Source organism: Lutra lutra, chromosome 1 (assembly GCF_902655055.1).
Source record: "Lutra lutra chromosome 1, mLutLut1.2, whole genome shotgun sequence".
NCBI classification, from domain to species: Eukaryota; Metazoa; Chordata; class Mammalia; order Carnivora; family Mustelidae; genus Lutra; species Lutra lutra.
The window spans coordinates 66,976,375-66,994,728 of record NC_062278.1 but is presented as its reverse complement, the minus strand read 5'-3'; the positions used below and the strand labels follow the sequence as shown (position 1 = coordinate 66,994,728).

The window sequence follows — 18,354 nt, the reverse complement described above, 5'->3', positions numbered from 1 at the left end:
CTGACAGACCTTGCTGACACTACTAACTCTGATCCCATGTCTCCTGTGGAACCATCCTTGGCAAAAGTCCATCCAAGGCTGGCATTATGCAAGCAGCCCAAAAAGGGGCCACCACCACTCCAAGCAATTCCTGTCCCAAGGAGAGGGGAAGATAACCACACATATCAGTCCAACCACACATAGCAGTGGGCTGGGGGCAGATTTATGAACTAACTGCTGGTCCCACTCACCAACAAAACTATCTCAAGGGACAATACAGGAAGAATACCTTGCTGTTCAGTGCTACTGAAGCTCTGGCAAACCCCTGGTCTGACTCAACTCAAGCTCAAGGCAATCCCAGACTGGCAAAATTAAAACATGGGACCGAACCCTGCCCACAACAGGCAAAGAGCTTTTGCAGATGACTAGACTGAAGGTAAACACAAATCAGCCACAACAGTAGGGCACAAACAACATGCACAGAAGACACCCCTGAAATTCCAGGGTCTGGTGAAAAGGGGAATTGTAATGCAAGGCACTACAGGACCACCTCTTCATACATCCATGACTTTCAGGAGCAGATGTAGCTGACTTTTATAACACATAGAAACAGACACAGAGAATTAGACAAAATGGGGATGCAGAAGAATATGTCCCAAATGAAAGGACAGGAGAAAATCACAATAAGGACAGGGAAAAATCATAAGAAATCTAAATGAAATGGAGACAAGCAATATGCTTGGTAGGGAATAGTAATCGTCATAAACATACTGAAATGGAGAAAAGAGTGGACTCAGTGAGACACACAACAAAGAGAGAAAACAAAAAAGAACCAATCAGAAATGAAGAACTCAATAACTGAAGTTAAAAATACACTGGAGAGAAAAAAATAGTACACTGGAGGACGCAGATGAATATTTCAGTGACTGGAGGACAGAGTAATGGAAAGCAATCAAGCTGAACAGGAGAGAAAAAAGAATAATAAAAATGAAAATAGATTAAGGAAACTCAACAACATCAAGTGTAATAACACTTGCATTATAAGGATCCAAGAAAAAGAGAAAAGGGTGGGGGGAAGAAAATTTTATTTGAAGAAATAATAGCTGAAAACTCTCCAAATCTGGAGAGGGAAACAGAAATCCAGATACAGGAGGCACAACATGCCCCCAACAAAATCAACTCAAGGAGGTCCACACCAAAGCACATGGTAATTAAAATGGCAGAAAGTAGTGATAAAGAATTTTTAAAGCATCAAGAAAAAAAAAGTAGTTATATACAAGAAATACCCTGTAAGACAACAAGCTGATTTTTCAGAAGAAACACTGCAGGCCAGAAGAGAGTGGCATGATATATTCAAAGTGCTGAAAGAGAAAAATGTGTAACCAAGAATACTCTATCCAACAAAGCTATCACTCAGAATAGAAGGAGAGAGAAAAAGTTTGCCAGGGAGACAGAAGTTGGGGGAATTCATGACCACTAAACCAGCCTTATGTGAAATGTTAATGGAGACTCTGTGAGTGGAAAGGAAAGACCATAAGCAGGAGTAAGAAAAGTAGGAAGCACAAAACCAGTAAAATAAAGTATATCTATAAAAATCAGCCAAGGGAATCACAAAATAAAAGGACGTAAAGTGTAACACCATATACCTAAAATATGGCAGGGGAGAAGAATAAAAATTTAGTGCTTTTAGAATGAGTTCAAACTTAAGTGGCCATCAACCTAATATAGACTGCTACATGCATAAGATGTTACATATAGACCTAAAGGTAACCACAAATCAAAAACCAGTAATAGAAATGCAAAATATAAAGAGAAGGGAACCAAAGTATATCAATAAAGAAAGCTAGCAAACCTTGAAAGAGGAGAACGAGAAAAGAAAGGAATTTAATAAGAACTACAAAAACAACCATAAAACACGTAACAAAATGGCAATAAGTATATACCTCTCAGTAATTACTTTGAATGTAAGTGAACTAAACATTCTAATCAAAGGACATAGGGTGACAGAATAGATAAAAAAGCAAGACCCATCAGGGCACCTGGGTAGCTCAGTTGGCTAAGCATCTGACTCTTGGTTTTGGCTCAGGTTGTGATCTTAGGATTGTGAGATCAAGCCTGTGTGGGACTCCATGCTCAGAACAAAGTCTATCCCACAGATATCCCTCAGAACAAAGTCTATCTTCTTCCCTTTACTCCTCCTCCACTCCTCCTCCCCCAACTCACACACTCTCTCAAACAAATAAATTAGTAAGTAAATAAGTAAGTAAAATCTTAAAAAAAAAAAAAAAACAACAAAGCAAGACCCATCTATATACTGCCCACAAGAGACTCACTTCAGACATAAAGACATATGCATGCAGACTAAAAGTAAAAAAATGCAAAAGCATTTATTATGCAAATGAAAGTGAAAGAAAGCCAGGTGGCAACACTTTTATTAGACAAAATAGGCTTTAAAACAAAGACTATAACAGAAGACAAAGAAGGACAGTATATAATCACACAGGGAACCATTGAACAAGAAGATGGGAACACCCGAAAATATATAGCAGCTAATAAGAAACTTAAAGGGAGCAACTGATACTAACACAATAATAGTAGGGGACTTTAACATCCTTTATATCAATGGATAGGTCATCTAAACAGTAAATGATTAAGGAAACAGTGGCTCTGAATGACACATTTGACCACATGGATCTAACAGATATATTCAGAACATTCCATCTTAAAACAGTGGAATACACATTTTTTTCAAGTGCATATGGAACATTCTCCAGAACAGATCACATTATTAGGCCACAAAGCAAGTCTCAACAGGTTCACAAAGACTGAAGTACCATGCATCTTTTCCAACCACAACAGTATGAAACTAGACATCAACCACAGGAAAAAAAAAAATCTGGAAAAACACACATACATAGAGGCTAAGTTACAGGCTACTAAACAATGAATGGGTCAACCAAGAAATCAAAGAGGAATTGAAAAATATATGGAGACAAATGAAAATGAAAACACAATGGCCTAAAATCTTTGACATGCAGGAAAGCAATTTTAAAGGGAAGTTTATAGCAATATAGGCCTACCTCAAGAAGCAAGAAAAACTTCAAATAAACAACCTAACATTACACCTAAGGGAGCTAAAAAAAAAAAAACAAAAAACGCAAAGCCCAAAACTAGCAGAAGAAAGGAAATAATAAAGATTAGAGAATGAATAAATATAGAAAATTTTTAAAAAAACAATAGAGCAGATCAATGAAACCAGGAGCTGGTTCTTTGAAAAGATCAACAAAATTGATAAACCTTTAGCCAGACTCATCAAAAGAAAAAGAAAAAGAGAGAGCTCAAAAATACATCAGAAATGAAAGACGAGAAATAACAACCAATACCACAGAAATACCAAGGGTTATGAGACTATTATGAAAAATTATATGCCAACAAACTGGATAACCCAGAAGAAATAGAAACATATAACCTCCCAAACTTGATCAGGAAGAAACAGAAAATGTGAACAGACTGATCACCAGCACGAGAGATTGAATCAACAATCAAAAAACTTTGACAAACAAAAGTCTAGGACCAGACATCTTCAAAGGTGAATTCTACCAAACATTTAAAGAGTTAATACCTATTCTTCTCAAACTATTCTGAAAAATAGAAGAGGAAAGAAAGCTTTCAAATTCATTCTATGAGGCCACCTGTACTCTGATACCAAAACCAGACAAAGACACTACAAAAGGGGCACCTGGGTGGCTCAGTGGGTTAAAGCCTCTGCCTTCGGCTCAGGTCATGATCTCAGGGTCCTGGGATCGAGCTCCGCATCGGGCTCTCTGCTCAGTGGGGAGCCTGCTTCCTCCTCTCTCTCTCTCTGCCTGCCTCTCTGCCTACTTGTGATCTCTCTCTCTCTGTCAAATAAATAAATAAAATCTTTAAAAAAAAAAAAAGACACTACAAAAAATGAGAGACAGACTGAGGGAACTATAGACCAATATCTCTGATGAACAGAAATGCAAAATCTTCAACCAGATATTAGCAAACCAAATTGAACAAATCATTTACCAAGATCAAATGGGATTTTTTCCTGAGATACAAGGGTGGTTCAGTATCAACCAACATGATATATCACATCAACAGCACAAAGTATAAAAATCATATGAAATACCAAGGAATAAACTTAACAAGGAGGGGTGCCAGGGTGGCTCAGTCATTAAGCAACTGCCTTCAGCTCAGGTCATGATCCCAGGGTTCTGGGATCAAGCCCCACATCGGGCTCCCTGCTCAATAGGAAGTCTGCTTCTCCCTCTTCCACTCCCCTTGCTTGTGCTCCCTCTCTTGCTGTGTCTCTCTCTGTCAAATAAATAAATAAAATCTTAAAAAAAAAAAAAAAACCCTTAACCAAGGAGGTAAAAGACCTCTACTCTGAACACTATAAAACACTGATGAAAGAAATTGAAGATGATACAAATGGATATTCCATGTTCATATATTGGGAGAACAAATATTGTTAAAATGTCTATACTACATAAAGCAACCTTAAAAGCAGATTTAATGTACTCCTATCAAAATACCAACAGTATTTTTCACAGAACTAGAACAAATAATCCTAACATTTGAATGGAACCACAAAAAGACTCCAAATAGACAAACCAATCTTGGGAAACAAAACAAAACAAAACTGGCGGTGTCACAATCCCCAAATCCAAAATATACTACAAAGCTATAGTAATCAAACAGTATGGTACTGGCACAAAAACAGACACATAGATCAACAGAAGAGAACAGAAAGCCCAGAAATAAATCCACAATTTTATGGTCAACTAATTTTCCACAAAGGAGGCAAGAACATGCAATGGGAAAAAGTCTCTTCAACAAATGGTGTTGAGAAAACCAAATAGCTACACACAAAAGAATGAAACTGGACTACTTTCTTACACCACACACAAAAATACACTCAAAATGGATTAGAAACCTAAATATGAGACCTAAAACCATAAACATTCTAGAAGAGAACACTGGCAATAATTTCGCTGAATTGGTCACAGCAACATTTTTCTAGATAGTCTCCCAAGGCAAGGGAAACAAAAGCAAAAATAAACTACTGGGACTACAATAAAAAGCTTCTGCACAGCAAAGGAAACAATCAACAGAACTAAAAGACAACATATTGAATTAAAGAATATATTTGCAAATGACATATTTGACCAAGGGTTAGTATCCAAAATATAGAAAGAACTTTTACAACTCAACACACACACACACACACACAGTCATTTCTCCAAAGAAGACATACAGATGGCCAACAGACACAAGAAAAGATGTTCAGCATCACTCATCAACAGGAAAATGCAAATCAAAAACACCACCAGAGATCATCTCACACCTGTCAGAATGGCTAAAATAAGAAATCACAAGTGTTGGCAAAGATGTGGAGAAAAAGGAACCTTGATGTTGGTGGGAATGCAAAATTTTTTAAAAAGATTTATATATTTATTTGAGAGAGAGTGCATGAATGAGTGCGGGGAGGGTCAGAGGGAAAGGGAGAGAATCTCAAACAGACTCCCCACTGAGCATGACTCCGATGCGGGCGTTGGTATCATGACCTAAGTCAAAATTAAGAGTCCAACACTCAACAAACTAAGCCACCCAGGTGCCCCAAAACATTTTTTAAGATTTCATTTTTAAATAATCTCTATACCCAACATTTCTGCAACCATTGTGGAAGACAGCATGTAGGTTATTCAAAAAAATGAAAACTAGAATTACCATACGACCCAGTACTTGAACTACTAGGCATTTATCCAAAGAATACAAAAGCACTAATTTCCAAAGTTATACGTACCCCTATGTTTATAGCAGTGTTATTTATAATAGGTGGATTATGGGAGCAACCCAAGTGTCCATAGAATTATAAATGGATAAATAAGAAGTGGCATATATACACAATAGAATATTATTCAGCCATAAAAAAGAATGAAATCTTGTCATTTGCAATAACATAGAGCTAGAGAAAATAATGCTAAGTGAAATGTCAGTCACAGAAAGACAAATACCATATGATTTTACTCAAGTGGAAATTCAGAAGCAAAACAAACCAACAAAGAAAAACAAAAAGAAAAACAAAAAATAGACTCTTAAATATAGAGAACTGGTTACTGGGAGGGAGGAAGGAGGGAAATAGATGATGAGGATTAAAGAATAAACTTATTGTGATGAGTGTTAGTAATGTATAGAACTGTTGAAACACTATCTTATACGCCTGGAATTAATATAACACTGTATGTTAATTAATGAAATTAAAATTTAAAAATTGTTTTTTCCAAAAAATGAAGTGCAAAAGCAGGCGGACAGTACATGAACAAATGAGTGTGGCTGTGTTCCAATAAAACCTCTTTAGAGTCACTGAACTCTTAATTTCATGCAATTTTCACATGCTACAAAATAGGATTTTTTTTTCATCTATTTTATAGTGTAAAAGCCATTCTTAGTATTCAAGCTATATAAAAAAAGGCAATAGGTCAATTTGGCTTTTGGACCATAGTCTGCCAATCCTAACGTAGAGTTTTAATACTTGCTTCTTTTTTGAAGAAATTATCATCTTTACGGGGCATATGGGTGGCTTGGTAGGTTAAACATCTGCCTTTGGCTCACTCAGGTCATGACCTCAGGGTCCTAGGATGGAGCCCTGCATTGGGCTCTCTGCTCAGTGAGAAGCCTGGTTGTCTCTCTCTCTCTGCCCCTCCCTTTGCTTGTGCCTTCTCCTCTCTCAAATGAATAAATAAAAACTTTTTTTTCAAATACTTTATTTATTTATTTGACAGAGAGAGAGAGAGACAGCGAGAGAGAGAACACGAGCAGGGGGAGTGGGAAAGAGAGAAGCAGGCTTCCCACTGAGCAGGAAGCCGGATGCAGTGCTTGATTGCAGGATCCTGAGATCATGACCTGAGCTGAGGGCACATGCTTAACGACTGAGCCACCCGAGCACCCCCCAAAAAAACTTTTTAAAAAATTATCATCTTGAATGAGAGGCAAGATGGTGGAGGAGTAGCAGATTGAAATGACATCAGGTCCCGGAGTTCAGCTGAACACCTACAAACTCAAAAGGAGAGGAGCAATTCTAGGAACAAAAAGGTAGATTTCCTTTCTGATTTCACTTTCTGAAAGTAGGATGTGGGGAGAAGTGAATCAAAAGCAACAGGAAGATGGACCAGGGGATGGGGGGGCTCCCGGCAAGCAGTGGAGCACAAAATCAGAAATTTAGAAGTCTGCTTCACTGAGGGACATCACTCCAGAGGCTAAGCGGGGGTGAAGCCCTCGTGGGGACAGTGTGGTCTCAGGTCCCACAGGGTCACAGAAAGATTGGGGGTGTCTGAGTGTGTCAGAGCTGCCAGGTATCAGAGCGGGGAAGCCAACTACAGAAACAGAGCCAAAGAGTGAGCTTTCAGATCGGAGTTACCTTAAACCATGATCCAAGGCACAGGTGGGTCACTGCTCTTTGAGCAGGGACCCCACAAGTGGCAGATCCAGGGAGACTCACCTTCCTCCTCTGGGAGAAGTAGCGCAGCAGGAATCTGCTGGGTTTGGAGACTCCAAATGGGACTGTGCGCCAGAGATAGAAATGTTCAGTCACAGGCCGGGTGAGCTCAGAGTGTGGCCAGAGACCAGGGAGACAAGAGTGATTGCTTATATCTGAGGGCACACTGAGGAGTGGGGCCCCGAGCTCTTGGCTCCTCTGGGCCAGAGATTGGGAGGCCACCATTTTCATTTCCATCCTCCAAAGCAGTACAGAAAGCGTTCAGGGAACAAAAGCTCCGAGAGCGAACCAAGCAGATTACTTAGCCTGGTCCCTGGCAAGGGTGGTGCAATTCTGCCTCAGGCAAAGACATCTGAGAATCTGCAACAGGCCCCTCCCACAGAATATCAGCAAGAACATCCAGCCAAGACCAAGCTCACCGATCAAGGAGAACAGCGGAACTCCAGAGCTAGGGGAAAGCAACGCATAGAATTCGTGGTTTTTTCCCCATGATCCTTTAGTTTTGCAGTTAAGTTTTTAAAAATATTTCTTTAAAAGATTTTATTTATTTATTTGACAGAGACTCAGCAAGAGAGGGAACACAAGCAGAGGAGCAGCAGAGTGAAAGGGAGAAGCAGGCTTCCCACAGAACAGGGAGCCCGATGTGGGGCTCATCCCAGGACCCTAGCATCATGACCTGAGCTGAAGGCAGATGCTTAATGACTGAGTCACCCAGGCGCCCTAGTTTTTTTATCTTATCCTATTTTTTTTAACATTTCCTCTTTCCTCTTTTAATGTTTTTAAACTAGTTTATCTTAACAATACCTTTCTAAAGGAAAAAATCTTTTTAAACCTTCATTGTTATATCATATTTTATCCCTTTATTGTATTTAACCTTATTTTTTGTATGCATGTAGGTTTTTAAAAAAATTTTGGGGTACAATTTCTTCTAATCAAAATATACCCTAATCTAGCACATGGATTTGTTCTAGTCTCCAACCTGAGTACATTCCCTCCTCTTTTTTTTCTTTTTCCAACCAACTTATCTCATCAATTCTTTTTTTAGAATTTTTTAAATTCTCATTTATACAGTCATATTCCACCCCTTCATCATGTTTACCCTTATTTTTGTATATATATAAGTTTTTCTTTCTTTAAAATTTTGGGAGGTAGTTTCTTCAAAGAGACCAAAATACACCCAAAATCAAGTGGGTGGCTCTGTTCTATTCACCAGTCTAATGTGTGTGTAATGTGTAAATTTTTTACACACAGTCTAATGTGTAAAATTTTTTTAATTTTTATTTCTTTTTTTCCCCTTTTCCTCTCCTCCCCAGTTTTGGATTCTTCCAATTTGGTTAGCGTACATTTTTCTGGGGTTTTTGTCACCCTTTTAGTATTTTATTCTCTCATTCATATATTCCTGTCTGGATAAAATGACAAGGCAGAAAAACTTACCACAAAAAAAACACAAAGCAGTACCGATGGCTAGGGACCTAATCAGTATGGACATCGGTAATATGTCAGAACTAGAGTTCAGAATGACAATTCTCAAGGTGCTAGCTGAGCTCAAAAAAGGCATGAAAGATATTAGAGAAACACTTTCTGGAGAAATAAAATCCCTTTCTGGAGAAATAAAAGAACTAAAATCTAACCAAGTTGAAATAAAAAAAGCTATTAATGAGGTGCAATAAAAAATGAGGCAGAAGAGAGAATTAGTGATATAGAACACCAAATGATGGAGAATAAAGAAACTGAGCAAAAGAGAGACAAACAACTACTGGACCACAAAGAGAATTCGAGAGATAAGTGATACCATAAGATGAAACAATATTAGAATAATTGGGATTCCAGAAGAAGAAAGAGAGAGGGGCGTGAATTATAGTAGAGAATCTCCCTAATATGGCAAAGGGAACAAGCATAAAAATCCAGGAGGAACAGAGAACCCCCCTCAAAATCAATAAGTATAGGTCCACACCCCATCCTCTAATAGTAAAACTTACAAGTCTTAGTGACAAAGAGAAAATCCTGAAAGCAGCTCAGGACAAGCTATATGTCTGTAAAATACCATGGTAGAAATATTAGATTGGCAGAAGACTTATCCACAGAGACTTGGCAGGCCAGAAAGAACTGGCATGATATATTCAGGGCACTAAATGAGAAGAGTATACAGCCAAGAAGACTGTATCCAGCTAGGCTATCATTGAAAATAGAAGGAAAGATGAAAAACTTCCAGGACAAAAAGAAATTAAAAGAATTTGCAAACACCAAACCAGCCCTACAGGAAATATTGAAAGCATTTCTTTAAGCAAAGAGAGAGCCTAAAAGTAATAGACCAGAAAGGAACAGAGACAGTATACAGTAACAGTCACCTTACAGGCAATATAATGGCACTAAATTCATATCTCTCAATAGTTACCCTGAATGTAAGTGGGATAAATGCCCCAATCAAAAGACACAGGGTATCAGAATGGACAAAAAACCAAAACCCATCAATATGCTGTCTACAAGAAACTCATTTTAGACCCAAAGATACCTCCAGATTTAAAGTGAGGGGGTGGAAAACAATTTACCATGCTAACAGACATTTAAAAAAACCTGGGGTGGCAATCCTTATATCAGATCAATTAGATTTTAAGCCAAAGACTATAATAAGAGATGAGGAAGGACACTATATCATACTCAAAGGAACTGTCCAACAAGAAGATCTAACAATTTTAAATATCTATGCGCTAACGTGGGAGCAGCCAACTATATAAACCAACTAATAACAAAATCAAAGAAACACATCGACAAGAATACAATAATAGTAGGGGATTTTAACACTCCCCTCACTGAAATGGACAGATCATCCAAGCAAAAGATCAACAAGGAAATAAAGGCCTTAAATGACACACTGGACCGGATGGATATCACAGATATATACAGAACATTCCATCCCAAAGCAACAGAATACATATTCTTCTCTAGTCCACATGGAACATTCTCCAGAATAGATCACATCCTGGGTCACAAATCAGGTCTCAACTGGTACCAAAAGATTGGGATCATTCCCTGCATATTTTCAGACCACAATGCTCTGAAGCTATAACTCAATCACAAGAGGGAAGTTGAAAAGAACTCAAATATATGGAGGCTAAAGAGCATCCTACTAAAGAATGAATGGGTCAATCAGGAAATTAAAGAAGAATTGAAAATTGAAAAAATTCATGGAAACAAATGATAATGAAAACACAACTGTTCAAAATCTGTGGGACACAGCAAATGTGGTCCTGAGAGGAAAGTATATAGTGATACAAGCCTTTCTCAAGAAAGAAGAAAAGTCTCAAGTACACAACCTAACTTCTACACCTAAAGGAGCTGGAGAAAAAAACAGCAAAGAAAACCTAAACCCAGCAGGAGAAGAGAAATCATAAAGATCAGAGCAGAAATAAATGAAATAGAAACCAAAAGAGTAGTAGAACAGATCAACGAAACTAGGAGCTAGTTCTTTGAAAGAATTAATAAGATTGATAACCCCCTGGCCAGACTTATGAAAAAGAAAAGAGAAAAGAGCCAAATAAATAAAATCATGAATGAAAGAGGAGAGATCACAACCAACACCAAAGAAATACAAAAAATTATAAGAATATATTATAAGCAACTATACTCCAGCAAATTTGACAATCTGGAAGAAATGGATGCATTTCTAGAAACATATAAACTACCAAAACTGGACCAGGAAGAAATAGAAAACCTGAACAGACCCATAACCAGTAAGGAGATTGAAGCAGTCATCAAAAATCTCCCAAAAAACAAGAGCCCAGGAACAGACAGCTTCCCAGGGGAATTCTACCAAACATTTAAAGAGGAATTAATACCCATCCTCCTGAAACTCTTCCAAAAAATAGAAATGGAAGGAAAATTTCCAAACTCATTATATGAGGCCAGCATTACCTTGATACCAAAACCAGACAAAGACCCCATCAAAAAAGAGAATTACAGACCAATATCCTTCATGAACACAGATGCAAAAATTCTCACCAAATACTAGCCAATAGGATCCAACAGTACATGATTCATATCTTTCTTTAGTCCTGGGAAATTCTCAGCCATTTATCTTTCTCAGCCATTATCTTTTTCTTGCATTGCTTCTCCACCATTCTATTATAGGATCTTATAATCCTATCCCCCATTGCTCTTACCTTTTTTTCTTTTTTAACCTTATTCTACCTTTGAATATTGCATTCTGGAATATTTGTTCATTTACTCTCTCATTTCACTAATTTGTTCTTCAGCACTGCCTAGTTTACTACTGAGCTCATTTTATTTCAAACTTCATAGTTTTCCTTCCCAGTGATTGCAACTGGTTCTTTTTCATAGCTCCCACTCTCGTTTTCATGCTTTATCCCTCTTTGTCTCTTTGAGGATTTAAGAAGTATTCCCCAAGTCCTTTTCAGATTGCTCCATTTGCTCTGTTTGCTCAGGAATTTATTCTCTCTCTCTCTTTTTTAACTTTTTGTGGATCACTCCTGGTACCTGTGTTCTTTAGATGTTTTGTGATTCTTGGGTTGAGATCATCTGTAGAGTTCTCTCATGAGCACCCTGGGTAGTAACACTCTATGACCTGGCAAAAGGGATAGCTCTCCAGCCTCATTCTTTAGAGCCCTGCCCATTATCATAAGATGAGGAGTTCAACAGACTATGCCCAGCTGAACCTACTCTACTCTTAGAGACCTTGGAATTCCTTGAACAAATGGCCCAAGCCTCCTTGCAGTATCTACATGGACCTCTTCCTAGAATTCAGACTCCCCTGGGCAGACTATATGCTGCTGTTTGTCCACTCCCCTCCAGTTTTTCTTAAGATTTCATTCATCTAACAGAGAGAGAGAGACAGAAAAAAATCACAAGCACAAGGAGCAGCAGAGGGAGAGGGAGAAGCAGGCTCTTCACCAAGCAAGCCCAATGTTGGGCTTGATCCCAGGACCCTGGGATCATGATCTGAGCTGAAAGAAGATGTTTAACCAACTGAGCCACCCAGGTGCCCCTGTTTATTCATCCTTAAACCCAAGGAGTAGCCACGTGGCAGCTGTTTACAGGGATATGAATGCAGAGATTGGAAAAACAAAGTGAAGTAATCACATGCATACATGACAGGCCCCTCATGATGTGGAACAGAGCCAGAGAAAAAAGTAAGTCACAGGCAGCCTCTTTTCTTGCTGCCCCATTCAACCAAAGAATCCCAAGGAACCTAAGAATTTTCCATTTAAACTTGTCCTTTCAACTTTTTATAAAGATATATTTGTAGGGACGCCTGGGTGGCTCAGTGGGTTAAGCGTCTGCCTTCGGCTCAGGTCATGATCCTAGGGTCCTGGGACCGAGTCCTGTATTGGGCTCCTTGCTCAGCGGGGAGCCTGCTTCTCTCTCTGCCTCTCCCTGCCACTCTGCCTTCTTGTGCATGCTCTCTCTCTCTGAAAATAAGTATTTTTTTAAAAAATAGAAAAAAAGATGTATTTGTGAAAAATACAGATCTTTTTCCTTAAAATATTTTACTTAACAGATATTAACTTGATTTATCATTTTAAAACATCTATACATATAGTATATAGGCCTCCATTTAAGCTCCTACTCAGGGCCTTACAAATGAGGGGGTAGACCTGACTCAGTGGTTTTTACTGATACTTCAACATCTGTGTTGGCAGGCACTGGGCTTCAGTCCCACCTGTGGGCAGGAGAAAAGTCCTGCTTCTTCTAGTTCAGGCAGGCATTTCAAATCTGGCTCCCCACCATTCACAGTCCCTGCTCATCATCATAGGCTCCCACCTATTTCTTCCTTTTAGTTAGTCTACACTTCTAAACTATGGAAATTTTCTTCCTTTCTTAAAAAGTATATATGTGTATACAAACACACTAATAAACATATAACCAATATATATTTTCATATATATACACACTAATACGTATACATATTCAGAGCAGAAGGGAAAAGTTTCAGCATATTTTTAATCTGTCTGAAACCTCATCTGAAAATCTCATCTCAAAGTAGAGCCTCTACTTTCAAGTATGGATGTAAAGAATCTTCTGAATTTGTAAGGTGAGCCAGGAAACAAGAACCAAATTAGGTCTCAGATATGAACATCTTTACTGTCTATGACACAGACTTGACCAGAGCAAACTGTCACAACTGGGAAACAAAAGTAACTCATTTTAATAAAAATCATTACAGTATACCAACTATCTCTAACACCTAGGAGGAGCTGGCTTCTCTGGCTCTCAGTTTCCCAGCTACAATCAAGTGAGTTCAAGAAGCTAATGTCTAGTCATTTCCAAAAGCCCCTTTCCGGAACCCTCTTACACTGGGTTCCAGTGGAAATGCAAATTGGTGCAGCCACTTTGGAAAACAGTGTGGAGATCCCATAAGAAATCAAAAATAGCCTAGGGCGGGCGCCTGGGTGGCTCAGTGAGTTAAAGCCTCTGCCTTCGACTCAGGTCATGATCTCAGGGTCCTGGGATTGAGCCCTGCATCGGGCTCTCTGCTCCTCGGGGAGCCTGCTTCCTCCTCTCTCTCTCTCTCTCTCTCTGCCTGCCTACTTGTGATCTCTGTCAAATAAATAAATAAAATCTTTTAAAAAAATTAAAAATAGAGCTACCCTATGACCCTGCAATTGCACTACTGGGTATTTGCCCCAAAGATACAGATGTAGTGAACAGAAGGGTCATCTGTACCCCAGTGTTCACAGCAGCAATGGCCACAATAGCCAAATGGTGGAAAGAGCCAAGATGCCCTTCAACAGACGAATGGATAAAGAAGATGTGGTCCATATATACAATGGAATATTGTGCCTCCATCAGAAAGGATGAATACCCAACTTTTGTATCAACATGGACGGGACTGGAGGAGATTATGCTGAGTGAAATAAGTCAAGCAGAAAGAGTCAATTATCATATGGTTTCACTTATGGAGCATAAGGAATAACATGGAGGACATTGGGAGAAGGAAAGGAGAAGTGAGTTGGGGGAAATCGGAGGGGGAGACAAACCATAAGAGACTGTGGACTCTGAGAAACAAACTGAGGGTTTTGGAGGGGTGGGGGTAGGGAGATGGGTAAGCCTGGTGGTGGGTATTATGGAAGGCACGTATTGCATGGAGCACTGGGTATGGTGCATGAATCTTGGAACACTGAAAAAATAAAATAAATTTTTTTTAAAAGCCCCTTTCCTTATTAATTTTTCTAATTTCACATAATATAGGCCTAGGTCAGATTTTATTGCATTCTAAGAGTGAATTTCTGAGCCTGAACCATACTGACATTTTAGAGATACCAGCAAAAGAAATCACCCAAATCATCCAATAGGGGTATATAAGAGAGCTTTGATAACTGCAAGATATTTTGGCAAAGTAAGATAATACTGTTACATACGGTGGAATATACATTCAGTATTATACACTCAAAAAAAGTTTATATGTAAAGAGGGAGTGAGGATTGCTCAATGAAAAAGAATTGGTTCATTAGGAAAAACAGTTTGAGGGTGAGGGGAGGTGAGTAGTCAGCAAATAAACACAAAATTAAGGGGAAATAGAACTTCAGCTTCGAGGATAAAGTACAATAAGCCTCCTTAAAATGGAAAGGGTATACTCTCCTTGAAGAAAAGTATCAATAGAAGCATGAGTCTGTGAAGTAGCTCTGCTGAGCAAGACATTTTAAACAGCAACAGAGCCAGTTGCCTCTGAGCACATCATTTCCAGGAACTCAACAGCATGCACAGTTATCAGGACAGGCCTTCAAAAATAATCAAGACAACTGTCAACTCACCCCACGTAAGAGTAGCCAGGGTCAAGAGCTCAGGGATTGAATCCTGACATACTACATATTCTGGAGAATATGGATCAGTTTGAACTTCAGCATCCCGATAATCAGTCTGAGTACCCACGGTATACTTTGAAGGTACGGGAGGGTACTTAGCAGGAGCAGGAGGGAAAATATATGCCTCTGTCCTAAAAGGGAAAATTATTTCAAAAATTAAAACCTGATCCAATCACTTAGAATACTATACAGTCAGGTAGAAATAAATCCTTAGCTTCTCTAAGCCCATTCCCCCTTTAAACATGCACAAATTCACGAATCCAGTGTATCTAGGATTGTGCCCAATTATCTTGAGAGAACTGCCTTGTTAGTCTCACCTCTGCCAAGAAACTGAAGGGATATAAAAGCCCAGGTCTAATCACAAAAGTACCTACTTATCTGTGTATCACTGGGTGGGAATACAGTATAGAACTATAAAAGGTAGATTCTAGGATGTCATACAGTTATTTCTGAACTTGTTGAGAATTGCTAACTTCTGGTTTCTTTTTTCTCTGCTTTCAGTTATACAACAAAATTTGTTTCCCTCTAGAAATTCAGGAGCAGAGAAAAGAGAAGAGATGCTTTCTGATTTTTTAAAAAGGCAAGGCTCTTGGGGCTGCCTGGGTGGCTCAGTGGATTAAGCCTCTGCCTCCAGCTCAGGTTATGATCTCAGGGTCCTGGGATCGAGTCCCGCATCGGGCTCTCTGCTGGGCGGGGAGCCTGCTTCCTCCTCCCTCTCTCTCTCTCTCCCTCTCTGCCTACTTGTGATCTCTCTCTGTCAAATAAATAAAATCTTAAAAAAAAAAAAAAGGCAAGGCTCTTTCAAGATAGATGACTCAATTAATTAATGCTAGGATTACTTGGTTAACTATGTAAAAGTTACCTTATCCCTTGGATAGAAATTAATTCCAGATATTTTAAGGCATTTAATGTAAAAAATGAGACTATAAAAGTAATAGGAAACATAAGTAAATATACCATAACATTTTTATTACCAAATAAAGGCCTTATAAATCAGTAAGACAGTTAAATACTAAAAGAAAAATGGATAAAGAACAATTGACAAAAATGAAAACTTGTAGCAAACATATGAAAAAATAATGAACATAACTAGTAATCAAAGAAAAGTAAAATAAAACCACAAGATGCTATTTTATTATATCACATAAGCAAAGATCTAAAAAATTGAAAATACCTAGCATTGATGAAATTGCAAAGAAACAGGCATTCTCATGTTGACTGAAATATAAACAGATATACAGAGATATATGCAAACATATTCATAAAGTCTGATGTGTAAGAGAAAACTTGAAAACTTTTTTAATGACCAATTTTAAAAAAATGGTTGTGCCTGAGGTTATTAGGCATCAATCTTAGATCCATATTTTCAACTTTTTATTTTTTTCTTATTCTGGTTACTTTTAAGTACAGAAAAAAATTTTACATTAATTCATTCAAACATATGTCTACTCCTGGGGCGCCTGGGTGGCTCAGTCAGCTAGGCATCTGCCTTCGGCTCGGGTCATGATCTCGGGGTCCTGGGATCGAGCCCCACGTTGGGCTCCCTCTCAGTGGAGAACCTGCTTCTCTCTTCCCACTGCCTGCCACTCTGCCTACGTGTGCTCTCTAGCTCTCTGTCAAATAAATAAATAAAATCTTTTAAAAATTACAAAAAATAAACATGTCTACTATTAATAATTTTTATAACAAGTATGATAATGTTTATATTTTTATATGATATCAAAATTATATATGGTTATTTTAATATTTATATATTTTTTATAACAAGTATGATAGCACATATGCTTTAAAAACAGCGCACTGTTTTCTTTTCTAAGGTTTTATTTTTAGATGTCCATCAACTGATGAGTGGATAAAGATATAGTGTACACACACACACACACACACACACACACACACACACACACACTGGAATATTACTCAGCCTTCAAAAAGAATGAAATCTTGCCATGTGCAGTGACATGGATGGAACTAGAGTGTATTATGCTAAGCGAAATAACTCAAGGAAAGACAAATACCATATGATTTCACTCATGTAGAATTTAAGAAATAAAACAGATGAACACAGGAAAAGGGAAGGAAAAAATAAGATTAAAAACAGGGAGCAAACCATAAGATACTCTTATAGGGAACAGAGTTGCTGGAGGGGAGGTTGGTGAGGGGACCAAGTAATTGGGTGATGGGTATTAAGGAAGGCACTTGATGTAATGAGCACTGGATGTTGTACGCAACTGATGAATCACTAAATTCGACCCCTGAAACTAATAATACACTATATTTTAACTAACTTGAATTTAAATAAAATCTAAAAAATAAAATAAAGATTTTATTTTTAAGGAATCTCTGCACCCAATGAGGGGCTCGAACTCACAACCCCAAGATCAAGAGTTGCAACTCCACCGACTGAGCCAGCCAGCCACCCCAGCAATGTTTCTCTTTTACTTTTGAGTTTATTTCCCTTAATATCTTTTCCTCCCTTATCCACCTATAGCAGTACCCTTTCTGTATATCCTAGATCTAGAATATATACTTGAATTATGCTTTAACCTTGCTGTATTTTCATCCACACTTATTCTTCTATACTTACACAAATATACACATACAGATTATTATTGTTTTGCTAACACGGAAATCATATTATTAATACATTTTTGCATCTTCCCTTTTTAACTAAATCATACCTGAGGGAAATCTTTCCAATCTATTCATGTGGCTCTTTTTCAAGAAAAATCAAACTTAAATGATCACCATCAACAGAAAAACTACTTCAAAAAATATGGCATACCTATAATGGAATTTATGCAGCTATTAAAAGTAAAAATGTAATCAGAATTTATAAACATATAAAAATGTCCATAATTCAATGTAAAATGGGGAAAAAAGCACACTATAGAGCAGCATGTACAACAGGACTACATTTTTATATTTAAAACTGTGTTTTGGGGAAAACTGGGTGACTCAGTGGGTTAAGCCTCTGCCTTCGGCTCAGGTTATGATCTGAGGGTCCTGGGATCGAGCCCTGAGTCGGGC

At 38.2% G+C, this 18,354-nt stretch overlaps 1 protein-coding gene across 3 annotated transcripts in view; it reads right to left on the bottom strand.

Moving 5' to 3' along the window:
- Positions 1 to 18,354, bottom strand: part of CFAP91 (cilia and flagella associated protein 91) — a 102,565-nt gene that overhangs the window by 57,793 nt on the left and 26,418 nt on the right. For all 3 annotated transcript variants that reach the window (XM_047725927.1, XM_047725908.1, XM_047725916.1), the window contains exon 6: positions 15,274 to 15,455. In XM_047725927.1, the coding sequence (XP_047581883.1) occupies positions 15,274 to 15,455 (182 nt within the window). The remainder of the gene's footprint in view (positions 1 to 15,273; positions 15,456 to 18,354) is intronic.